The 21,082-nt window shown below is 40.3% G+C and overlaps 1 protein-coding gene across 1 annotated transcript in view; it reads right to left on the bottom strand.

The window, feature by feature from the left end:
• ACSS1 (acyl-CoA synthetase short chain family member 1) overlaps positions 1-10,428 on the bottom strand; it is a 49,214-nt gene extending 38,786 nt beyond the window's left edge. The window contains exons 1-2 of the mRNA XM_054997639.1: positions 10,039-10,428; positions 1,001-1,097 (exon numbers count right to left, since the gene is read on the bottom strand). Coding sequence (XP_054853614.1) covers positions 1,001-1,097; positions 10,039-10,381 — 440 coding nt within the window. The 5' untranslated portion in view covers positions 10,382-10,428. The remainder of the gene's footprint in view (positions 1-1,000; positions 1,098-10,038) is intronic.
• Positions 10,429-21,082: the final 10,654 nt, after the last annotated feature.

The following is a 21,082-nucleotide window of genomic DNA, read 5'->3' as shown; positions in this document are numbered from 1 at the left end:
AGTTACACACATCCTCTCCAAAAAGCACGGTTATTGTGAAGCTTACTTTCAAGGATATAGCTAGTAGTGACATACGTTACAATATTTACCATAGTGACACTGAGAGATCCCTGTCTTTTGGTGCTACACCTCTGAAGATGCCAGTCACAGCTGCTGGCGAAACGTCTGGAACTACAATGCCAAGACCACGGCTATACAGCCCGGAAAATCCACAACAACCACCAATATTTACCATAGTTAAGGATTACTAGGTTTTACAGGAGATATTCTTTGGTCAGTAATAGAGATTGGTCAGGCAAAACAAAATCAAAGCAGTTCCCCAAACTGGCTGCAGTGACAGTGATATAAGAGCCATGACAGAAAAAGCAGAGAATGGAGCAGAAAATTCTTAGGGTCAAAACTTCACCTGAGTGTAATGATGAGAGATAATGGAGAGTGGTGGGAGTAAGTCACTAGCAGGAGCAAAGATCTTTTATCCTTCAGATCTTGTACATAAGTACCAATATGAGGCCAACTGAAAACTCAAGGGGGCAGGCCTAGGGAAATTAAGCCTTTCCCCCATGCCATTTTCCCAACCTGAAACAACACACACACACCCGTCCCTGTCCTCCTAATCTGAATTGTCCCACATGAGCCTGGCAATTAAGTTCTGAGCATGGAACTCCCAGCATAAATTTGATCAAGGTAGACAAGAGGACTTTATACCCTGTGATTCAGCCCTCAGAAAAGCAAAAGAGACTGCCTGGGGCGATCTTATCAAACTATTTGCAAACTTCCCATCATTCCACAGGCAGTTTCTAGTCTATCCTTTTGGGAATTACTCTGATAAAACATTAGCTGCACTTACCATTGTTTTGGAATTGTGTGTATTCTTTGGCCTGGCCGTTATCAAGAAAGACAAAAGATTTTATATGAAAAGTGAACCAGCTCTTCAAACTAGCAGTATCAATTGCTGTACATGATGTGTTTTGTAGTAAAGTGAGAGGAAGACACACTATACCTGTAAGTGACTCGCTCTTCAGTGCCGGGCTCATCTTTTTCCCAAATTAAAGCCACTCTGTCTGGAGAATGATGCGTATGCTGGTCCAAACAGTTAACTACACATAAAAAAGGATAAAGAAATTGCAGCATCAGATATGTTAATGAGGTAAAGGGTTTCGGATTACAGTGTGCTGTTAGGAAAAGGCAGCATAAAATTCAAAAAAGAAAGTCATATACAAATAAATTTTGTTTAACAAGATACATTTTTAAATATATAGGCCCAATCAAGGTCTAGTCAAGGCAACAAGGTGCAGCATGTAACTAGTGACACCATGCAGGGGGTGCTGTGGTGGTGACTGCAGTGGGGAAGAGAAATTGAGAGAGGAGAGAGAGGATTCCGGGGCAAACTGCCCTCAGAACTTACAGCTGTCCACTCTTCACACTCTCAAGTTCCTCCTTTTAGAAAGCAGTTACATAATCACAATTTTTTATTGTTTGGAAGGTTTGCTTTCAGCTGCTTGTAATGATGTGCAGCATTTAACGTAGTAGAACATTTATTGTCCTGTCATAGACCTTCCAAAGCTCCTGTACATCTATAACTGTCTAGGTCAACATGAACCTGAATAAACACAGCAATCCTATTCATCTAAACTCTGATAATCCAGATGCTTTCAGTATTTCAGAAGTCATTAAAATAAATGAGATTGCACCATACAGGTAATGAGAAATCTACATGAATTCTCAGGTAAGCGCCAGATGGTTCCATTAGAATCAGTAAACATACGTATTATCTGTCAATACAATGCTGTTTACAAAACAGACATCCCAAACTGACCAGCTTCCAGTAAGGGTCTGTTGATGACCTTTGTCATTTAAAATAATATCTAACATTCTAAAACTGGAAAACTAAAATTTTTCTATTATCCAGAAGCAAACCTGGCTAATGTGACATCTACCTAATTTATTTACCATTTGACAAATATAAGATCTGACAGAGACCTTTGCTTGATAGAGGGAGAGGAGTGCAAACAGACAGTGGAGGACAAAACTTACACAAGAACAGAAAGGAAGTGAGAGTCATGTGGAAGCATTTTGAACACTTTGTTGAGAGAGAATATGAATAGCATGCTGAAGGAAGTTCTGCTCTTTTGGTATAGGAAGACATATGCAATTCCCCTATGGTTTCTTAGCAGAATTACTCTATAGCTTTTGCTGTACCTTAATACAGCTTCTTAACCATACAGGTTTCCCCCCTACCTATCATGCTGACTGCTGCTCTCTCACCTATTTCTTGTCTTTGGAATACCCATGCACAGGGGTCATTTCATAGAAAAAGAGCTGGAGGAACTTATTAGCATAACTCATCAGCATAACTCATCAGCATATGCCATGCCCCTTGACATCACCGGAAATTTTTCATTAGTATAACTGATTTGCATATGCCACACCCACTGGCATCACCTATCCTGGCTGTTCTGGACCCAATCCTGGCTTTTCAGGGCCAAAATTGGGCCCAAAATGGCAAAAAGGGGCTGAAAATGGCCGAAAAGGGGCCCAAAATGGTCAGGACTGGGCCGCTGCTGAGTGAGAGAGTGATCCACCACCTGTCAGAGGCCCAATCCGGGCCGTTTCGGCCCCAATCCAGGACAAAACAGGCCCAAAATGGCCTAGAGTCAGGTGGGTGGGGCCACCTGACATGTGACCTCTTTGGGGAACTGCCGGAACTGCGTTCTTGCACGTTCCCCCTCGAAATGAGCCCTGCCCATGCACAAGGCTTTTTTTCTGGGAAAAGAGGTGGTGGAACTCAGTGGGTTGCCAGCACAGGGGCAACTCCTGGCGGGAGGTGGTGCCCCTGGTACCACATGCGCGTGCGCAAAGTGTGTGCACGCTATGGTCACATGGCTGGTGGCCCCACCCCCTGATCTCCAGGCAGAGGGGAGTTTAGATTGCCACCAGCCATATGACCATTTTCAAGAGGTGCCGGAACTCTGTTCCACCGCGTTCCAGCTGAAAAAAAGCCCTGCCCATGCATTCTGAGCTGCATCAAAAACCAGGCGTAGAAAAGCCCTTAATGTTTTCTAAATTCTCTCGACGGCTATAAAATCAAGGTTGAGGTTTGGCCACCAGACTCCACAGTATGATAGCGGGCAATTCACCTATATGCAACTACAAAACAGCTATGAACTCATACTTTTTCCACTGAGAGACTGTTGTGGAGTGAACATTGCAACCTCTCACAGGGTTTTCATGGCAAGAAACTAACAGAGGTGGTATGCCATTGCCTACCTCTGCAACCCTGGTCTTCACTGGAGGTCTCCCATCCAATTACTAACCAAAGCCAACCCTACTTATAGACCAGTCAAGGTCAGGCTCACCTGGGCTATCCAGGTCAGAGCAAGAGACTGTTGTATAAACATGAAATTATGCTCTTGAAACTAACATGGTCTTCACACAATACTTTCCCTGATTTTTCCATTACAAGGACTTAAAAAGTAGTATCAGAAATACAACAAGTATATGTTTACTTAACAAGACATGCATTACTTTTGTGGGGAATCTGCAGTGAATATTTCACTATATATGGTTTATGATTCCAAATAGGCTGTCCTTAAGAATAAAAGCTTCTTCAGCAAACAGTGGCAGTGAATTCCTTTAATCGTTTTAGTCCTACTTAGTACGGAAAATAACCTTTAAACTTTTATATACATTATCTCCCAATTTATATGCCCATGGCAGTTGAACTGAATCCATTAGTTTTTTCTACCCTAATTATTTAATATTTAAATGGTTTTAATATTATTTTTGAACAAATAATGAAGACAAAGACTTCCTTGTAAAAGATTTTCATACTCATTTCCCTTTAAACTAAATTATATATTTAAGAACCAAAATATAACAGTTTTTCATAAATTAGACTGAATATAAAAATTGATGGAGGTTTATTTTCAGTATACTTTTTCATTACTTTGTCATTAACTTGCAAGTAAGGCCTGTTAGAATCTGCTATATCTTGTTCCTGTTGGGTGTGCATTGGCTTGTGTTATAAGTGGGACTAACACAACAGCTGTGAATATTAACAAACGTAGGTGTAATCCATGAGGTATTGCTGCACCATAAACTCAATTAAAACAAACAAGTTGCCAGCAGTACTGCCTGATGCAATAGGTCATAACCAATAACTTTTACAGTGCAATCCTATGGAGAGTTACTCCAGTCTAAGCTCATTGAAGTCAATGGCCTTAGACTGGAGTAACTCTCCATAGGATTGCACTGGTGATGTGGTTACTTTATTTCACTGGATTCTCATAATGAACCACCTATGTGTAACTATTTAAGGCCCCTACCCTGTAGAACATTAACTTGTAAAAGGCAGAAAATGCAGAAGACGGTGTGACATTTCTAGAAAATGTCACCTAGTATTTTATTGTAGCTTTTTCTAGCTTAAGATAATTGCAATGGAAACTGAGCTATGTCTTAGGTTAGTCATACAGAACGTATAATTCCAGTGCTGTGTCAATTGCACTGGTATCAACCATGCAACACCTCACCTGCATTACATAACAGAAAGGATTGTAGTCTGTGCTTTTGCTGAATATGTAGATCTGCTCAGATAGCTCTGTTCTGTTTGCCAATTAAAGCATCACTTCGGTTGTGATGGTGAAAGCTGATGTTCTTGTTGCCGCAACAACTAACACAGACTTCAGGACACTATCTCCTTTGGGAGGAATTAAGAGCAATTTACCTTATAATGAATCACTGTGGATCTAAAACTTTATCACCTCTTTATTTCTTGTTGAACAGCAATTAATTTTGAAAAAGAAAAGTTCTGGGGCTAAAGGTTGCTGAAAGTCTTTTGGCAGAGTTGGAATCTTACCCAATTCTTCAAGTGTACAAACTCAGTTTGGTTACATAACAGTGAAGAAAGTCACTGCACATGCTCAGAGGATGTTTCATCTATTATGATTTGTACTATAGAATTCAAAGCATTAAAAATCCTAGCATTAAAAAAAATCATGTATAGGGTCCTTAAAACCTGCTTTTGGGGTCACTGATTGATAATGTGGGATGAATAGCATGGGGACTTGAGTCTTCCGCCTACCAATAATTTTTACTTGAAACCACTTATTTGTCATTTCTTTTCTTAGTGGGTGTGGGAAGTTCTTCCATTCAGAAAGAAAACATCTTTCATGCAGGCTAAAGACGGGTTCACCCCTCCTGCCCATACATGATACATTATCAAATTTGCTAACATGGATCTGCTACCATCAGTCTAGTTTGGCCCTTAAATATACTGGAACATTTTTTTAAATGCAGTATAATATTGTAGCTATCTAAAATAACCTTTCCCTCTCAGGAGCATTCAGCATTATTACACAAATTAATTTTTTGCTATGAAAATATGCTGTAAAAAAGCAGGCTAGGTTGGTTTAGGTCCCAACTGGATGTGACAGCACATCTCCAGTTTGTTGATTTTTGTTTAATGATAATAGCCTCAGAAGAAGGGGAAATTATGATAGGAGATTTTTAACCCTTTCCCAGTGTCATATTCTCAATGCAAGTCCCCCTCCCCCACATCAAGTTGTTATTTGTCCCATGAGAGAAAACATACAACTATCTACTTGTTGCTACAGGACATACAGCAACGGGATGGGGAATATGCTAAGGGAAAATGGCACAGGAGAATTTTGTTTTTTAAAACCTTCCTCTGTGGTGTGGCTCCAGCCCAAATCACACCTTCCCCCTCAGCTGCAGTTAACATCTTTTTAAAGTGGGAGATCTGCTCATAGATATCTCTAAATTATGGTCTAAGATGATTGAGAAAATTATTATGTAAACCTCTTAAACAGAATGTTGTAGGAGAATAAATTTTTTGTCAATTCATCATTTGTTTAAGTGACATCATTCCCAGGTTCATTCCATCTGCCATTAAAAATCTTAAAAACTCTTTCCTGAAGGTAAGCCCCAATGAATAAACCTGAGTAAGATTCTGAGTAGACCTGCTCAGGATTGTTCTCTAACTGCACTACTTTGAATAAGCCTCTCCAAACTCTGTGAAAAATGAAACAAAAAACAAAATATTGCCCAGAACCTACAGACCTAGGCAATGTGACAGAAACATCCAGTTCTAATTTAGAAAGGTTATTCATCCAATAAAAATAAAGCAATATAGCACATTTTAAAATTCACTTAACTGTTTTCTCTGGTATTTGTTCTAATAAACGTTCCATGTTCTTTATGTAAACTTTACACAGTTGCAACCTCTACAACATCTTAAATATTATATGCATTTGGGAGTGTTTGTTACTTTTCATACTTGAATAAGCTTTAGGAGGTCTGCAAATAAAGACAGATGAATCCCATAAAACGTGTTCTCTACCTTGTTGTTGGCCGTTCAGAGTAACTGGTTAGCCACTGTGTGAGACAGTGGAACAGATGGACTGGCCTGATTCAACAGGGTTCTTCTTATGTTCTTATGTGATATGAGGTTTATTTTACATTTAGACCTCTATAAATATAGCCTATCCTGAAATAAAGTTTACAGTCTTCCATTATGGCACTGCAAGCAAAGAACTAAGGAATAGACTTAGGATAAATTCATCATAATGGGCAATGTGTGTATGTGAATTTTCCCCCCTGCGAACTATGTTGAATAGTAAATTGCTAGTAAACAGACACAAATTATTTTGCAATGTTTCGGACAACAGAGAAGCCCAATCATAAAGAGGAAGCCAAAGCCTCATAAGAAAGTACAGCTTACACCATTTATTGCATACATTTCAAAAGTTCTTTTACCACAAAGGAAAGTTCCATTTCCACAGATGAAACTTCCCAGCCAACAAGCACCCCATGTGCCAGAAAAATACAGCACTGAATTAACTAGATGAATTAAGATCTGCTTCTACCCTTCAATAATGATGCATTTACTCATTGAAGAATATACTTGGTGGGAAGAGCTTTTTTCCCCTTAAGAAACAGTCATGCTTTTTTTGTTTAATTTGAAAGTTGATACCATTACTAGGCCAAGCTTCCGGTAACCATTTTTATTTATGTTCTTGTGCTGTAAGGTAGGGCTTTGTGGTAATACTCCTCCTCCTTTTCCACCAATCTGATCTTTATATCAAGCCCATCCTATATTTAGCTTACAAATTAAAGTGTTAAGGAAGACTCAAGCTCAGCAAGAAAAACTAGTACAACTAGCTTTTAAAACAGACATTATTAGCTAGTGGATTTGTAAATAGTCAGGTGGTTAATGGAGTTATGGGTTAGATGAAGAAAGTTGGGACTAGAAGAAGGAAGGGGTATGTGGGCTGCTGTGTGTTTAAACATCCTTGAGGAAAGTGAAGCAGAAGATTAAAGAAATGTTGAGCCAATACATTTATACTGCTCTCACAATTTTCAGATTTTTAAAAGGTTTGTATAATGCTAAAACTGGGTATGTGGATGAATCTTTTCAATGTAGCATGGGTATGACAAGCAAGTCCAAAATTATGCAAGTAACTATCGGACTCCATTGGACTCAAACCTAGTCAGAAATACAAACATGGTGCTAGCTTGACTGGACCAAGGTACCTGACCCTGCCTGTAACTGACCTGCTGTCTTCCCTTCACTGTGGATAGTCCTATAGATTCTGATTCCTTGCTCAGCCCCAAGCATGCTTCTGTTAAACCTTGGGCTGGTCCCCGTGTATTCTGACTTCAGGTCCCCATGTATTCTGTTTTCACTGTGCCCGTCAACTTTGTGTCTGTTTCTGATCCTCTGGCTGCCTGATCTGTGACCTGACTTGTACTACAGTACTCTGTCTGACCTGCCTCACACATCTAACACTAACTACTAGAATAGCTATAAATTTGTTAATAACTGTACAGTCTAATGTATGAAAAGATGATTGACTGATGTGAAATGGTGTTCCAGTTTGTAAACCCTGGTTTGTCTGCTTCTTGCCTCTTCTTCCCTAACTCTGCCCCTCCCCCCACCCTCTAACAAATAGGTGACAAACCCTAGGTTGGCACCTGGATTGCCTTCATTTAGACATCACAGCTAAACAGGGTTTAACAAAACCATGGTTTATTAACCACAAATGATCATGACATTTGAATGCATGCAAAGCCTAAGCTCATCTTATCCCCTCTTGCTCTTTTTCATCATCACCTCACCCTCTTCCTGTCCCATTTTCCCCTCTACCCAAAATGTCAAAAATTAGATTTTATGAAATATGGGGCAGAGATTTTCCTTTTGCTTATGCCATTCTATAAACCACCATGTATGCTCTAATCAAGAGGGTTACATTTTGTATTGTACACTTACATCCCAACATCCTTCTTCGCAACTTCCTTCTTACCTTCTGACTGTGATATAGGGGCTCAGGTATCTCCATTCTTACTTGTATCTGATGAAGGGAGCTGGACTCTTGAAAGCTTATACCCTGGAAAATCTCTTTGGTCTTTAAAGTGCTGCTGGACTCAAATCTTGCTCATGTATGCTAATATCACCACATAAATAAATACATGCCATAGGCATGGAAAGTGAATGTTGTCTTACTAATCACTGGTGATATCATAGGCATTATCTAACCAGTGTCCTGTGATGCTTGTGCGCACATAGCATTCCAAACAACAATATAAATGCCAGCTGGGTAAAATATTGTTTTACATAGTGACACAGTGTTGTGGTTTGTGTGTTGGGAAAATTCAGTTTTTAGTTATTCATAATATTTTATTGCAATTTCTCTTATCGTATGAATCCAAAGCAAACAACATCAGGTCAAAAACAGTATTAAAATGGAAGAATCATCAAATGGCAAAAAGAACCATGATGATAAAGTTAATGAACTCTTAAATGGGGGCATTTAAATATACTTTCCTTGCAAATGCATCTTCAATAAACATATGGATCCACCAAAAGATCCACCACTAATAACTACGTATCAATTGTACAAGGAAAAGCAATTAACAGAAAAGATAACTTACCAGAAACTACTCAATTAAAGTTTATATTTGAACATAGATTTGAACTTCATTTCCAGCATGTTTCTAACTACATGATCTCACTGACTCCTGTGACTTACACAAGCAATGGGAGGGTCAACAAATGAGCATATGAAAATATATTATATGGCATCTGAACAGTATTCCATAGTAGAAGCACCCCTATGGCTGGTTGTCTGAAATGGGATACATAGTTAGTACAATAATTTTGTAATTGTACTAGTTACACAAGTGTCACAGGGCATGTGTTAGATAATGCCTGTGACATCTCCAGTGATTAGTACTTCAGTTACAAAAAAAGATGAGCCCTCCTTACAGTTTTTCTATGAAGGGCATACCTTGGAGGATGAATGGTATTCAGCTTTATAACTCTTCCTAAACTGAAGCAAGATTAGAAATAATCGTTTTATTGATCACACTTGATTTACTTGTGCAGTTTTCATATTTTGAATATCATTCCGCAAGGGAGGAGGACAAGCAGTCCTTACTACCAAGCAACCAGACAATCATCCTGCAGGCAATGAAGAACTTTGAGAGCAGAGATTCACATGAATCAAGTTGGACTTCTAGACTGAGAGCCAAGCTACAAGTGACACCTTACACAGGTTGGACACTTGTCAGTTTACCTCAAGTTTTGATGGGAAATGTAGGCGTCCTGGTTTTACAGCTTGGCTCTCCATTACAGCTGCAAGACCAGGACGCCTACATTTCCCATCAAAATTTGAGGGAAGCTGACAAATGTCCAACCTGTGTCAGGCGTCACTTGTAGCTTGACTCAGCCGCTTTCACTCTCTTGCGCTTTCTTGACTACTGTAGCAGTTTTTACCATACTAGGTAGTTCACAGCGTTATCCTAAGCCCAGTTACCTCCTTCCAAGCGGGTGGACTTTGGTGAAATGAGAAGAGTGTAACTGCTTGGGAGGGCTTGGCAAGACTCTCTGAGGAGCCTAAAGGGGGCAAACTGGAAGGAAGGAAAGAAGTGGGGAGAGAAGAGACAAGGCGGGGGGTGGGGTGGAGGGGGGTGCGGTCAGGGCGTTTCTTGCCCTCAGCCAAGGAAAGGAGCTCTTCTTACCCGCCACATTTAAGCGGCCGCCCAAGAACCAGCGGACGTGGCCCCGAGCGAAGTCCCACTCACAGTCGGTGTGGTGCGGGGCGTCCCACAGCAGAGCCTCCCGCGCCAGAGCCCCCCAGAAGGGCCCGGGCTGCCGGAGCGCCCGCTCGCGCAGCTCCCGGTAGTCTCCCGTCAGGCAGGGGGCGCTCGGCAGACCCCGGGACCCTCCTCCCTCGCCGCCGCCGCCGCTGCTGGCGAGGCGGGCGAAAGGAGGCTCGCAGGGGGCGCCTGGCCGGCTCCAGAGCCTCTGAGGCTGCCTGCTCAGGGCGCGCAGCAGGGGGCTGCGCGCGGCGGCTGTTGCCATCGGACCACCGCGAAGTTCTCTGCGGGGATTCTTGGCCGGGAGGAAGCGCCGCCTCTGCCTGCCAGAACGGGAAGTGTCTTGGCAACCGCTCGCCCGCGCTGCCTGAGGCGGCTTCGGCTAGGCGGGACCCGAGCTCTGCCTCGCCCCGCTTTTCCCGCCCTTCGGCTCACCTGAGCAGAGGGAAGTGAAGCGGCCGTTGAATGGCGGGGAACTAAGAGGCTGTCGGCGGTTATGAGGAAGTCAGAGACTGTATTTGCTGGGCGATTTTGTTCTTGAAAAACAGAAGGAAAGTGAGAAGTCACTCGCTAACCGCCTGTTTGTTGTTGATTCATGACGTTTTGACGCTTCACAAGTACTTCAGAATAAGAAAGAATGTCAAGTCAGCGCCATGAAAATACCCACCTCACTCCAAGCCCATTTACCATTCTATATGTCCAAGCCAGTAATCTTTTTTTTTCCCTCATACCATAGCAGCAGTATTGGGTATCACTGACATATTTTTAAGGGTTGCATGTATACTAGATAAAAAGAGAGGCAAGCTACACATTGAGACACAAAAGGGGAACTAGAAATAAACGGGCAAGAGCGGCTGAACAAGTAAGCCAGCAGGCACGAGTTAAAGTAAAAGTATTCTAAAAATGGTTTCCGGTTTTGGATGTCAGGTCCATTAACTGTCATTTCTTTTCTTTTTGCGCTTTGGATTTTGTGTTTGTTTTACAGGAAAAGTGGTTGCTTCTAAGAACTTCTTTCGATCAGGAGATTTAACACTTTCCTCCTTGCTGTTTTTGCCAGTCAGAATCCCGCCAATGGCACAGTGTCCATAGGGCAAGGAGGAGCAAGGGGACATGCCCAAAGAAGCGGCTGCTTCAGGTTGCTTTTGTAGGAAATTGTAGAGTTATGCAGTGATTGCGCGTTGGAAGTAACGAGAATAGACACACACTCCGGTTTAGCTCTGTAAGAATACTTTACTAAAAGGATAAAAATAGGGTTACTTTGGAAGAAAATAATAAATGCTAAATAGACTACATCTTGCTAGTATATAGAGAGAACTGAACTGAACAATAACAACTAAAGACTGAACAAAGGGAAATAAAACTTCAGTACATAGCATCACTTAATTGCCCCCCCCCATTATGCTTAGAGACTCCCCTTTTATGGCGGGAATCCTTGCTCGAGCTCCTAGTGGTTACATGCAAAGTAAGTTTATTAATTAAGTAACACAAATAGTCATGACTGAAACGGAAACACTTGCTAAAACCCAACAGCTTTCCACTATTGTTATACAGTTTAGTACAATCCTACTCCCTAATCATAGGTGTAAACTACGAGGGGGGGCTGAGGGGCTCAAGCCCCCCGGTATTTGGCCGGGGGGGGGGCTGAGCCCCCCCCCAGGCAACCAGTGAACTACATGGGGGCTGAGGGGCTCAAGCCCCCTTGGATTTGACCAGGAGGGGCAAGCAGTGACAAACTCACACGAGGGACTCAATTATAATGGCAGATGAAACACAGGACTGTCCACCCTTTCTGTTGTATCACATTACAATTTCCATGATTCTTTGGGATTTTTTCCTGTTTTTTGCTCTTATGTATTTCTGTGTTTATTAAGACTTTATCATTTTGAAAAGGAGTTGCAATTTATATAAACAATTTACAAATAAACGTTACAGAAGAGTTAAGAGACTCTGACGGAAGATATATGATTTTGAAAATCAGGTTCCTGGAAGTCAAGATTTACACACTAGCAACAATATATGTGTCAAACAATACAAGAGAAAAAAAATTATGAAAATGTTTTCCAATCCATTTTTGATTTTCAAGAAGATAATGATCTTTGGAAACATGAATGGGGCAATGGATCTAAAAAAAAGATAGGTGGGGAAAAAACCAAAGAAGGCAAACTTCCCAAAATGTGTTTAATTATATGGAAATGTTACAATTGGAAGATGCTTGGAGGATCAAAAATCTGAATACTGGAGACTATACTTTCTTTTCTAACAGAGACCAAACAAATTCAAGGATTGATATATGCTGGATATAAAAAAAACCTGAGTTATTTATATTGTTTATTATATGTTTACTCTTTTTTTCTTTTTCTTTTGATGTTATTATAATTCTGCTATCATTTTTATTTTCTTTTTCTGTTCGGCTTATATTTATAAAAATAAATTTTATATAAAAAAGAATTTATACACTGCCTTAAAATATGGCTGTGGCCCACACAAAGTAGCTTTGTCCTTAACCATGGCTGGCTGCACCCACTTTCAATGTAGCAACAGTCAGATTGCAAAGCCTCTGTTGGGCATAATTGCAACATAATTGCTTGGCTCCAATTTACATTTGGAAAACAAAACAATGGCCCATAGACTGGAAACAATCAGTCTACATTACAATTCCCCCAAAAGGAGATGCCAAAGAGTGCAGCAACTATTGAACTATCGCGTTAATTTCCCATGCAAAGTGATGCTCAAAATTCTAAAGCAAAGACTCTTACCATATATGGAATGAGAAATACCAAATTTCAAGCTGGATTCAGAAAAGGAAGAGGCACCAGAGATCACATTGAAAATTTACAATGACTAATGGAACATATCAGGGAATTTCTGAAGAAAATCAGCCTATTTTATAGATTACAGCAAAGCTTTTGTCTGTGTGGATCATGAAAAGCTAAGGAGACTGTTAAAAGAAATGGGGGTGCCACAACATCTGATTGTTTTGATGCGCAACCTGTACTCTGGATAAGAGGCTACTGTCAGGACAGAACATGGGAAACCAGAATGGTTTCCAATTGGCAAAGGTGTCAGACAAGGATTCATATCATCTCCCTACCTGTTCAACCTCTATGCAGAGTATATCATAAGGAAAGCTGTATTTGATCTAGAAGAAGGTGGGGTGAACATTGATGGAAGGAACATTAACAATTTGAGATATGCAGATGACCCCATGTTTCTGGCAGAAAATAGTGAAGACTTGAAATGACTACTGGTGAAGGTTAAAGGAGAAAGCGCTGAAGCAGGATTACAGCTGAACATCAAGAAGACAAAAGTAATGACTACTGAGGAATTACACAATTTTAAAGTTGACAATGAGGAAATTGAAATTGTCCAAGATTTTCTATTCCTTGGCTCTATCATCAACCAAAAGGGAGACTGCAATGAAGAAATCAGAAGACTGAGATTTGGAAGAGCAGCTGTGAGGGAGCTAGATAAGATCCCTAAAGATAAAGATGTCTTTCTGGGAACCAAGATCAAGACAATCCAAATGGTGGTATTCCCCATTACTTTGTATGGATGTGAAAGTTGGAGAGTGAAGAAAGCTGACAGGAAGAAAATGGATTCATTTGAAATGTGCTGGAGGAGAGTTTTGCAGGTATCATGGACAGCCAGAAAGACAAATAAGTGGGCACTACATCAAATTAAGCCTGAATTCTCCCTAGAATCTTAAAATGACAAAACTGAGGCTTACTTTGGTCACATTGTGAGAAGACAAGATTCTCTAGAAAAGTCAACAATGCTAGAAAAAGTAGAAGGCAATAGGAAAAGAGGAAGACATAAAATGAGATGGCTTGACTCAATTAAAAGAAGCCATGTCCTCCAGTTTGCAGGATCTGAGCAAGTCTGTTAACAATAGGACTTTTTGGAGATCTTTCATTCATAGGGTCGCCATAGATTTGGAGGCAATTTGACGGCACATAACAACAACAAGACTCCACTGCTAATGCTGTCCCTTTCCTCAGGTTTCAGAACAGGAGAAACCAGAGAGTTAGAAAGATAACGACAGGTCGGGGCATCTGTTTACTGTTTACTCCTTTACTGCCCTGAACTATCCCTTGGTGTGTAGATTGTTAATCTCAGAACTTCCTTCTCAGGAATAGATCAGTAGATAGGAATCTATCTCTCCACTTTCCTATCAAAGTATGGAGTGCCTATAGTAAAGAACTCTTCTCTTCTAAAACTAAGGCAAGTTTAAGTTTGTTATTCACACCAGCCAGCATGCTTCAACCACCCATCATCATGTTTTCTCTGCAATCAATGCTACTCTGTTAAGGAACAGTTTCTGTTCTTTTTAATAGGGAAAAGGTGTCTCTCTGTTTTATTTTACTTTTCAGTTACTTCATCATTACATTGTATTTTGGAAATGGAACACTGGGAAAGGGTAGACCCTATGTTTCCTTGTTGAAATAGCTTTGTTTATTTGCTTGCTTGCTGTTTGGGGGGGGGCTGGGTGCAGGAGAACAGTTAAGTTTTTTTCATGGTAGTGGGGGTAGGGGAGCTGCTTCAGCCACTCCTAAGCTCCTCTTTCAATTTCCATTCCATTTTTAAATGGAGAGGTGGTATCTATTGCAGAAAAGGCCAATTCCTAAAATGGCAGCCTGAGCGCTGTCTCTCTGAAACAATGAGAAAGGCCATCTGCATGAACAAGACTGCGGGGGGGATGCAGATCAGAGGACTTTTAAAAATTTCCTTTTGCCCTGTGTACAGCCCAGAGAGAACATTGCCAAGGAATATGCACTCAATTATGTGGTTTTGTTAATAATGTGTTCTGAATGCCTGTGTTTTTAAGATGGAATTTTTAAGCAGTGTGCTAAGAAAGCAAGGTATATACAATCCTAGGTAGTATAACTGTGAGTTTTCTTTGGGGTCATGACTAGCACTGTTCTGAGTTGCCTCAAAATGTGCTTGTACTCACTTATAGGATATTCGTTTGAAATAAGAAGAAGGAGATTGCTACTACTCTGAACTCTGTACATTGCTCAGAAATCGAGTGCACAGCAACTGTTTTGTATTCTTCCCTAGTTCAGATTTCAACCACACATTTACCAAATGAAGGCATCTGCGATGCCACAATTTAGTAAATTTCAGTACTAAGTCACCCTTATGAATAAGGCAGAATCAAGACTCCTGTAAATGAATGTCCAGGAAAACTTTAAAAATGTTCCCCTACAGGCTTTTGTGATGCCTTTTTTAGTGTCAAATTTGTGACCATTAGTTTGTCCTGTACACATGGTATGTATATTTGTAGATCTTAAAGTGACTGTCCTAAAAGTGAATTTCAAAAACAGGACACAGCAGGAGATCACTGAGATACCACTATAACCACTGGCCAACTCCCACCTTTTCCTAAGCTTGGCACAGCCCAGGGTCATTGTTAAGGAGGTTCCCATGGGTGCCTGGGTCCCCCTAAATTTGTGGAGAGCCCCTCCCTAAATCCCCCATGGCCCCCCCTCTATAGATGGTGGCAATGGAAGCCCCTCTCTGTGATGTCATTTGCTCCTCCCTATGATGTCACTGCCCCCCCTTTTAAGGACCGGATATACAACACCTCTGGCCCAGCCCCAGCCCCCCCCCGAGAAATTGGAAAGTCTATGCCCCTGTCCCTAATTACATCAGAGCTTTTCCACAGACCGGTTTTTGCCTACAGAACATTACATTACTTTCTCACCTTCCTCCTCCAACTGCAGCCCAAAATGCTAACAGTGTTTCCTGAGCTTCCCTTAGTTGCTCACTGCAAATTTTTAAAGTGACATGTTTCTACAGTTTTCAGTGAGCATGTCAAAAGTTCCCTTGCACCATTTTTCTGAAGTAAGCTTTCTTGCAGTAGAACCAGTAAGTTTTATACTCCTAACTAGCTTCATTGTGACTGGTAACTTAGGACATCTCCTGTTCCTATCTTGTATATGTCGCTTAGTCAGCTGTTATTTACTGCATTGACCAGAAAATTAATAAAGAGTGTCTCCGAATTTCCCCACATTTTGTGCAGAGAGACCCCCCACCACTACTGAACTCTAACCAGTTTAACCACAATTTGTTTATTCTGTCTCTTGCTCCAGTACATTCTCTTCCCGGGGTTCCAGGCCTCTTAAAAAGCTGAACATTTTTCAACTCAGCTATAATATCTGATCCTTTGTCTTTAACCAAGGTCTAATTTTATTCCAGTTATTCTTGAAGCCCTAAACTCCAGGATTTCTGCCCAGGTTAGCAGCTGGTTCCACTGTACACAACACAGAGTATACAGCTTTGGTCTGTGTCAGAGGTCATGTGTGAGTTGTGGGTTCACTTTAACTCCTATGTATGTGGTATTCAAGTAGGATCCTATAGTGCATATGGAAAAGGGGCTTCAGCCTTCCTGCCTGTGTTCTTTCCTAGCCTGAAATGTTCCCTGTGGGTGCTATTGGGCCTGTTGGGGAAACTCATATGTATCCCAATGAATACCTGGGTTTCCTCAGACAGGTCCAGATTGCTCCCTTTGTGGCTGCTATTCGCTTTTCTTTAAATGCTGGGAACATCAGTTGACCATTCTCCCAGTATCATGTCCATTTTGTCCATAGAGGCCTAATTTACTGTTTTCAACCACTCAGGCTTGGATTTCCCTTTCTATCACAAGTTCTGAGTACCAAATGTTTGGTAAAAAGTTCAGCATACTGGAACCAAACTTTCTGGGAGCCAGTCAGCTCCCATACTATTATAAGAGGCTGTATACAAACATTCATTAAAAAGAGTCTCACAGCATTATAAATATACTTTCCTTTTAATGTACCTGTGACTGTAGCATATCAGTAAATCCAATGCAGTATATGCTACAGCCACTATTTGGCTACTCCATTGTTACCAGCTCCTCAAGGCACCGCAGCAGCCAGTTGCCCAAGAGGAGATGGTTGCAATCTTATCTTGTTGATATTTCTGATTGGTTCCTGATTCCTACAATCACTTGCACTGTGTAATCTGCCTTGGATCTTGGAGAGATCATCATCATCATTATCCAAATCCTATTGCACTGTCTATTGGATGTCCCATCCTGTTGATTATATTGACTTACTCTGTGTAATCCACCTTGAGTCCTAGTGAGAAAGGTGGGCTCTAAATGATATAAATACTTTGCAGTTTAATCTTTTGATTTTTAAATGTCTGTAACCATCCCCAGACCTTCAGAACAGTATAAATATAATGTAAATACATAGCAACCATAGTAAATTTTGCAGATATTTTCATACGTTGCTTTTCTTTGATGATTCCTGTAGGAACATGGCTCACTTCTAGTTGCTATTGCCTTGTTAATTATTTAGACATGATTTATTTCCATCTCCTGAGAACTTCAAGAAGTCTGGTTTGTAGTAACGTGTATTTATTGTATTCTCTTTGACTAGATTATTCAAACGTATTGTCATCAGACTATCAAATATCACGTGTGTATTTGAAGGGTGAGTATCAATTCCTATATCAGCCCCTATGTTAGCTTTGATTAGCAAGTCAGTTCTTTTGGTGGTGCCTTCATTGCAGTTGGCGTCTGTGGCATTAATTCACTCCAGGATTTCTTTGTCATAATTCATACCCTGGGAGGGAAAGAGTGATGTGGACTCCATTTCTACTAGCCTTCAGGAAGGCTTGCAAATAATTTCTTTTTTGTGAGAGCTTCTGCATAAAATATGTGATCTGTTTTGATCTTAGGCTGTTTTTGCCTGCTGTTGATTAAAATTTGTTGTTGTATCTTTAAAAATTTCTTGTAAACTGCCCTGAACTATTGGAAAGGCTGAGTATAATTTTTAAAAGCACAATACAATACAGTATGTTACAATAAACCCTGTCCCTGAAATTCTTAAAAAAATAAATAAGGCTTAATTAGTTCAGTATGATGCATGTATCCATGAATTTCATTGGCTCAATACAGCAGGAAGATGTGAAGTAATAATGATAATGATTCTCTGAACAGATGAAAGAGTGCTATTTCTTCACCACAAACTCAATCCAACATATCTGGGATTAGACACCATCGCTCTGAAGAGTACATGCCAAGAGTCTTTAGAGTCTATACTAAGAGTGTATTTTGCCTGCAGTTTAAGTCCTTTTTAACCACCACTGTTTACCAACACAGGTGGCCTAAATGCTCATACTAGTGGCACAGGCAGCATTATTTTGCTGATGAAGGAAATTGGCCCAGAATCCATTATTGGAGTCTGCCCTCTGCCAGAATATGCAATCTTCAGCAATTTCCTTCTAAGAAATGACAAATAGAATTCTGCCCTCTTGTGTTCATTATTCTGTATTACATATTTAGTGAGCAATATTGCTTCTGAAATTCTGAGAACAATTTAACCAGAAGACAAAAAATGTGCTGGTTTGTGTAAAAGAATTCATCAGATGCATGAAGTGAGAGGAGGAGGAGACAGGTAAGTGCTGCAGTACAGTGAAGGATAAATTGATCTGGTAGAGGCACAATTAAAGGGCATACAGAGTAAACTCCACTTAACCGGGCAGTAACCAGGGTAGACCCATTGGGTGCAGCTGCTCCACATGGAACACTGGTTTGCCCCACCTAATTTCAGAAGAAGAAGGTATTGCTCTTTAACTCATGGCAGGAGAACTTCCATTTAAAGAACAAAAGTCTGTTTTTAGAATTTAAAAATTCTGGGTAAAAGCAGTAATTGATAGATGATGCTCCTCTCTCCCCAGCCCACCTCATGACCCACTCACTTCTGCTCACCCAAATTCCTTTTGGTTCAGGGTGAATTTTTCAAGATCATGATCACACTCATCAGGGCAGGGGGAGAAATCCTCATTTAGCTACAATGATTATGAACATGGCAGGGTGCCTTAAACAGGCAAGGGGTAATGTAAAGTTTTTGCCAGTTTACAAGAGGGATTCATTATTAGATAAAAGCTTTTGAATTTTAAAAAAATGATTCTTTGAAGTTTTTGATGCTAACAGTGTATAGAAAGTAACTTCTACAAGATTTGTGTAAAGTCTGTATAAATTTTTATTGGTTACAGTAAGTTACTGATTTGCTGTTCTTGTCTTAAAGGTTCATCTGGAAATTTGGCAGAAAAAAAAACCTAGCAGGAAAGACTGGTTATGATGACCCTTGCCAATTGTGTGAATGTTAAATGTATGTTTATGACACTATGAATCCAAAGCAAATGGAGCTGTCCCTACAGAACCATTTTTTAAAAAATCCTACCAATCGTCTGTTTGAGGGGGGGAATACCCCTCTCAAAACCCCGCCCTCCTCTCCTCCTCCCAAGCCGCCAATAAATAGTATCTCTGAAAGTCTTTCACATGCACATCTCAAGCTGTTGGACTGGAAAGGTTAATTGTGCATGCAGCACCTGTTTGCGCAAACAATGTCTCATTGTGCTAATTACATACATGGAGAACAATCACATTGAAAATTGGACCAGACTTTCAACATTTCTTGAGGCTGGAGGAATGAGGGCTCCCAAGGCAATACAGGGTCTGTCTTCGTGATGTCAGAGAGTTCTGTGACCATTTGCAGCAAGTGTTTTGCACTTCTCTTTTATTTATTTTAAAATTGTACTATACCTCTCTGCCCGATGGGCATTCAAAGCAGCTCACAATAAAAATTTAAAAGTTTAAATAATGTACTATTTACTAGTTGCATTTTTATTCCACCCAATCTCTAAAAAGCTTAAACTGACATGCATCATTCTCCCTCCTCCATTTTCATGACAATTGTGCGATGTAGGTTAGACTGAGAGGGTGTGACTGGTGTGAGATAACTCAACAAGCTTTGGAACATAGTGGGGATTTGAAGCTGGATCTCCCAGGTCCTAGGCCAATACTCTAACCAGTGCACACACTGCCTCTACACTGTATAACGCACTATAAGCTATAAACCATCACAGCAATGATCATTAAACAACATTTAAAACAGTAGCACAAGAGAAAACCCTTTTAGGAACTTTTTTAAAATCCAGCCTCCTTCATTTCCAGTCCTTTTTTTTTTTTTTTGCATTAGGGCACCCATGACAGCTAGTAAACATTAAACATTATAAATGTGTTCCATAATAAATACTTCATTAACATGCTGTTATACCAATGAAAACACCAAAACATATTCTTGAACTAAACAGTTTCAGGAATTGTGTAGGTATTGCTGTGCTATCTGCTGCACTGCTCTGACTTAAAATAAGCTACAGTGCAGTATAAAAATGTAGGTGGAAAATTGTAACTTTTTTGCTTGTAAGCAGAGCCAGTTACATCTGATCATATATGCTTGGGGGGGGCTGCCCCTTGTTCCTTTCAAAAAGGTTTCTAGCATGTTTCTTGCCTCACTGTTTTTTGTTCTAATATAGAAAGCATGTTCAGAAGTGCAGCAGTGGTGAAAAATTAAAAAATATAATAATGAAGGTCACTTCCATGTGCCAAAAGAAACAACAGAGCTACCAACCTATCCAAATGACCCTGAGATGCCATTTTCTAGGTTAATTAACATCTAGGCTGATTTACAGTTCTGTGATGCTTTCTGTGAGCACCCACTAGCCAAAAAGAAGCATGCATCCTGCCTGAGGATGTCCTAGTGGAATAAATAGACTTCATCACTATGTTGCTGTACGTACTATTGCATTAACTGTGTGCTCCTATGTACTACCTGTTGCTTTAAGTATGACCCTACTGGGTAGTTCTGTGTAGAATTGCTTATGCTCTGTTTCAACATTTCTTCAACTTTGTATTGGATTTTTATGTCTTTGTAAACTTGCATTTATTTATCCTATGGCATTGTTTATTGAAATGTCCTTGATATTGACTGTGCTAATCTCACTCTATGTAATCTGCTTTGAGTCTCAGTGAGAAAGGTGGACTATAAATGACATAAATAATAATAACTGCTGGAAACCAAAGATATCCACTCTGAGGATGCTATATATAGATATAAGAGCAGGAAACAAATATAATAAATAAATAAGAGGT

Source organism: Eublepharis macularius, chromosome 1 (genome assembly GCF_028583425.1).
Source record: "Eublepharis macularius isolate TG4126 chromosome 1, MPM_Emac_v1.0, whole genome shotgun sequence".
Lineage (NCBI taxonomy): Eukaryota > Metazoa > Chordata > Lepidosauria > Squamata > Eublepharidae > Eublepharis > Eublepharis macularius.
This window is presented reverse-complemented; position numbering and strand designations above follow the sequence as displayed.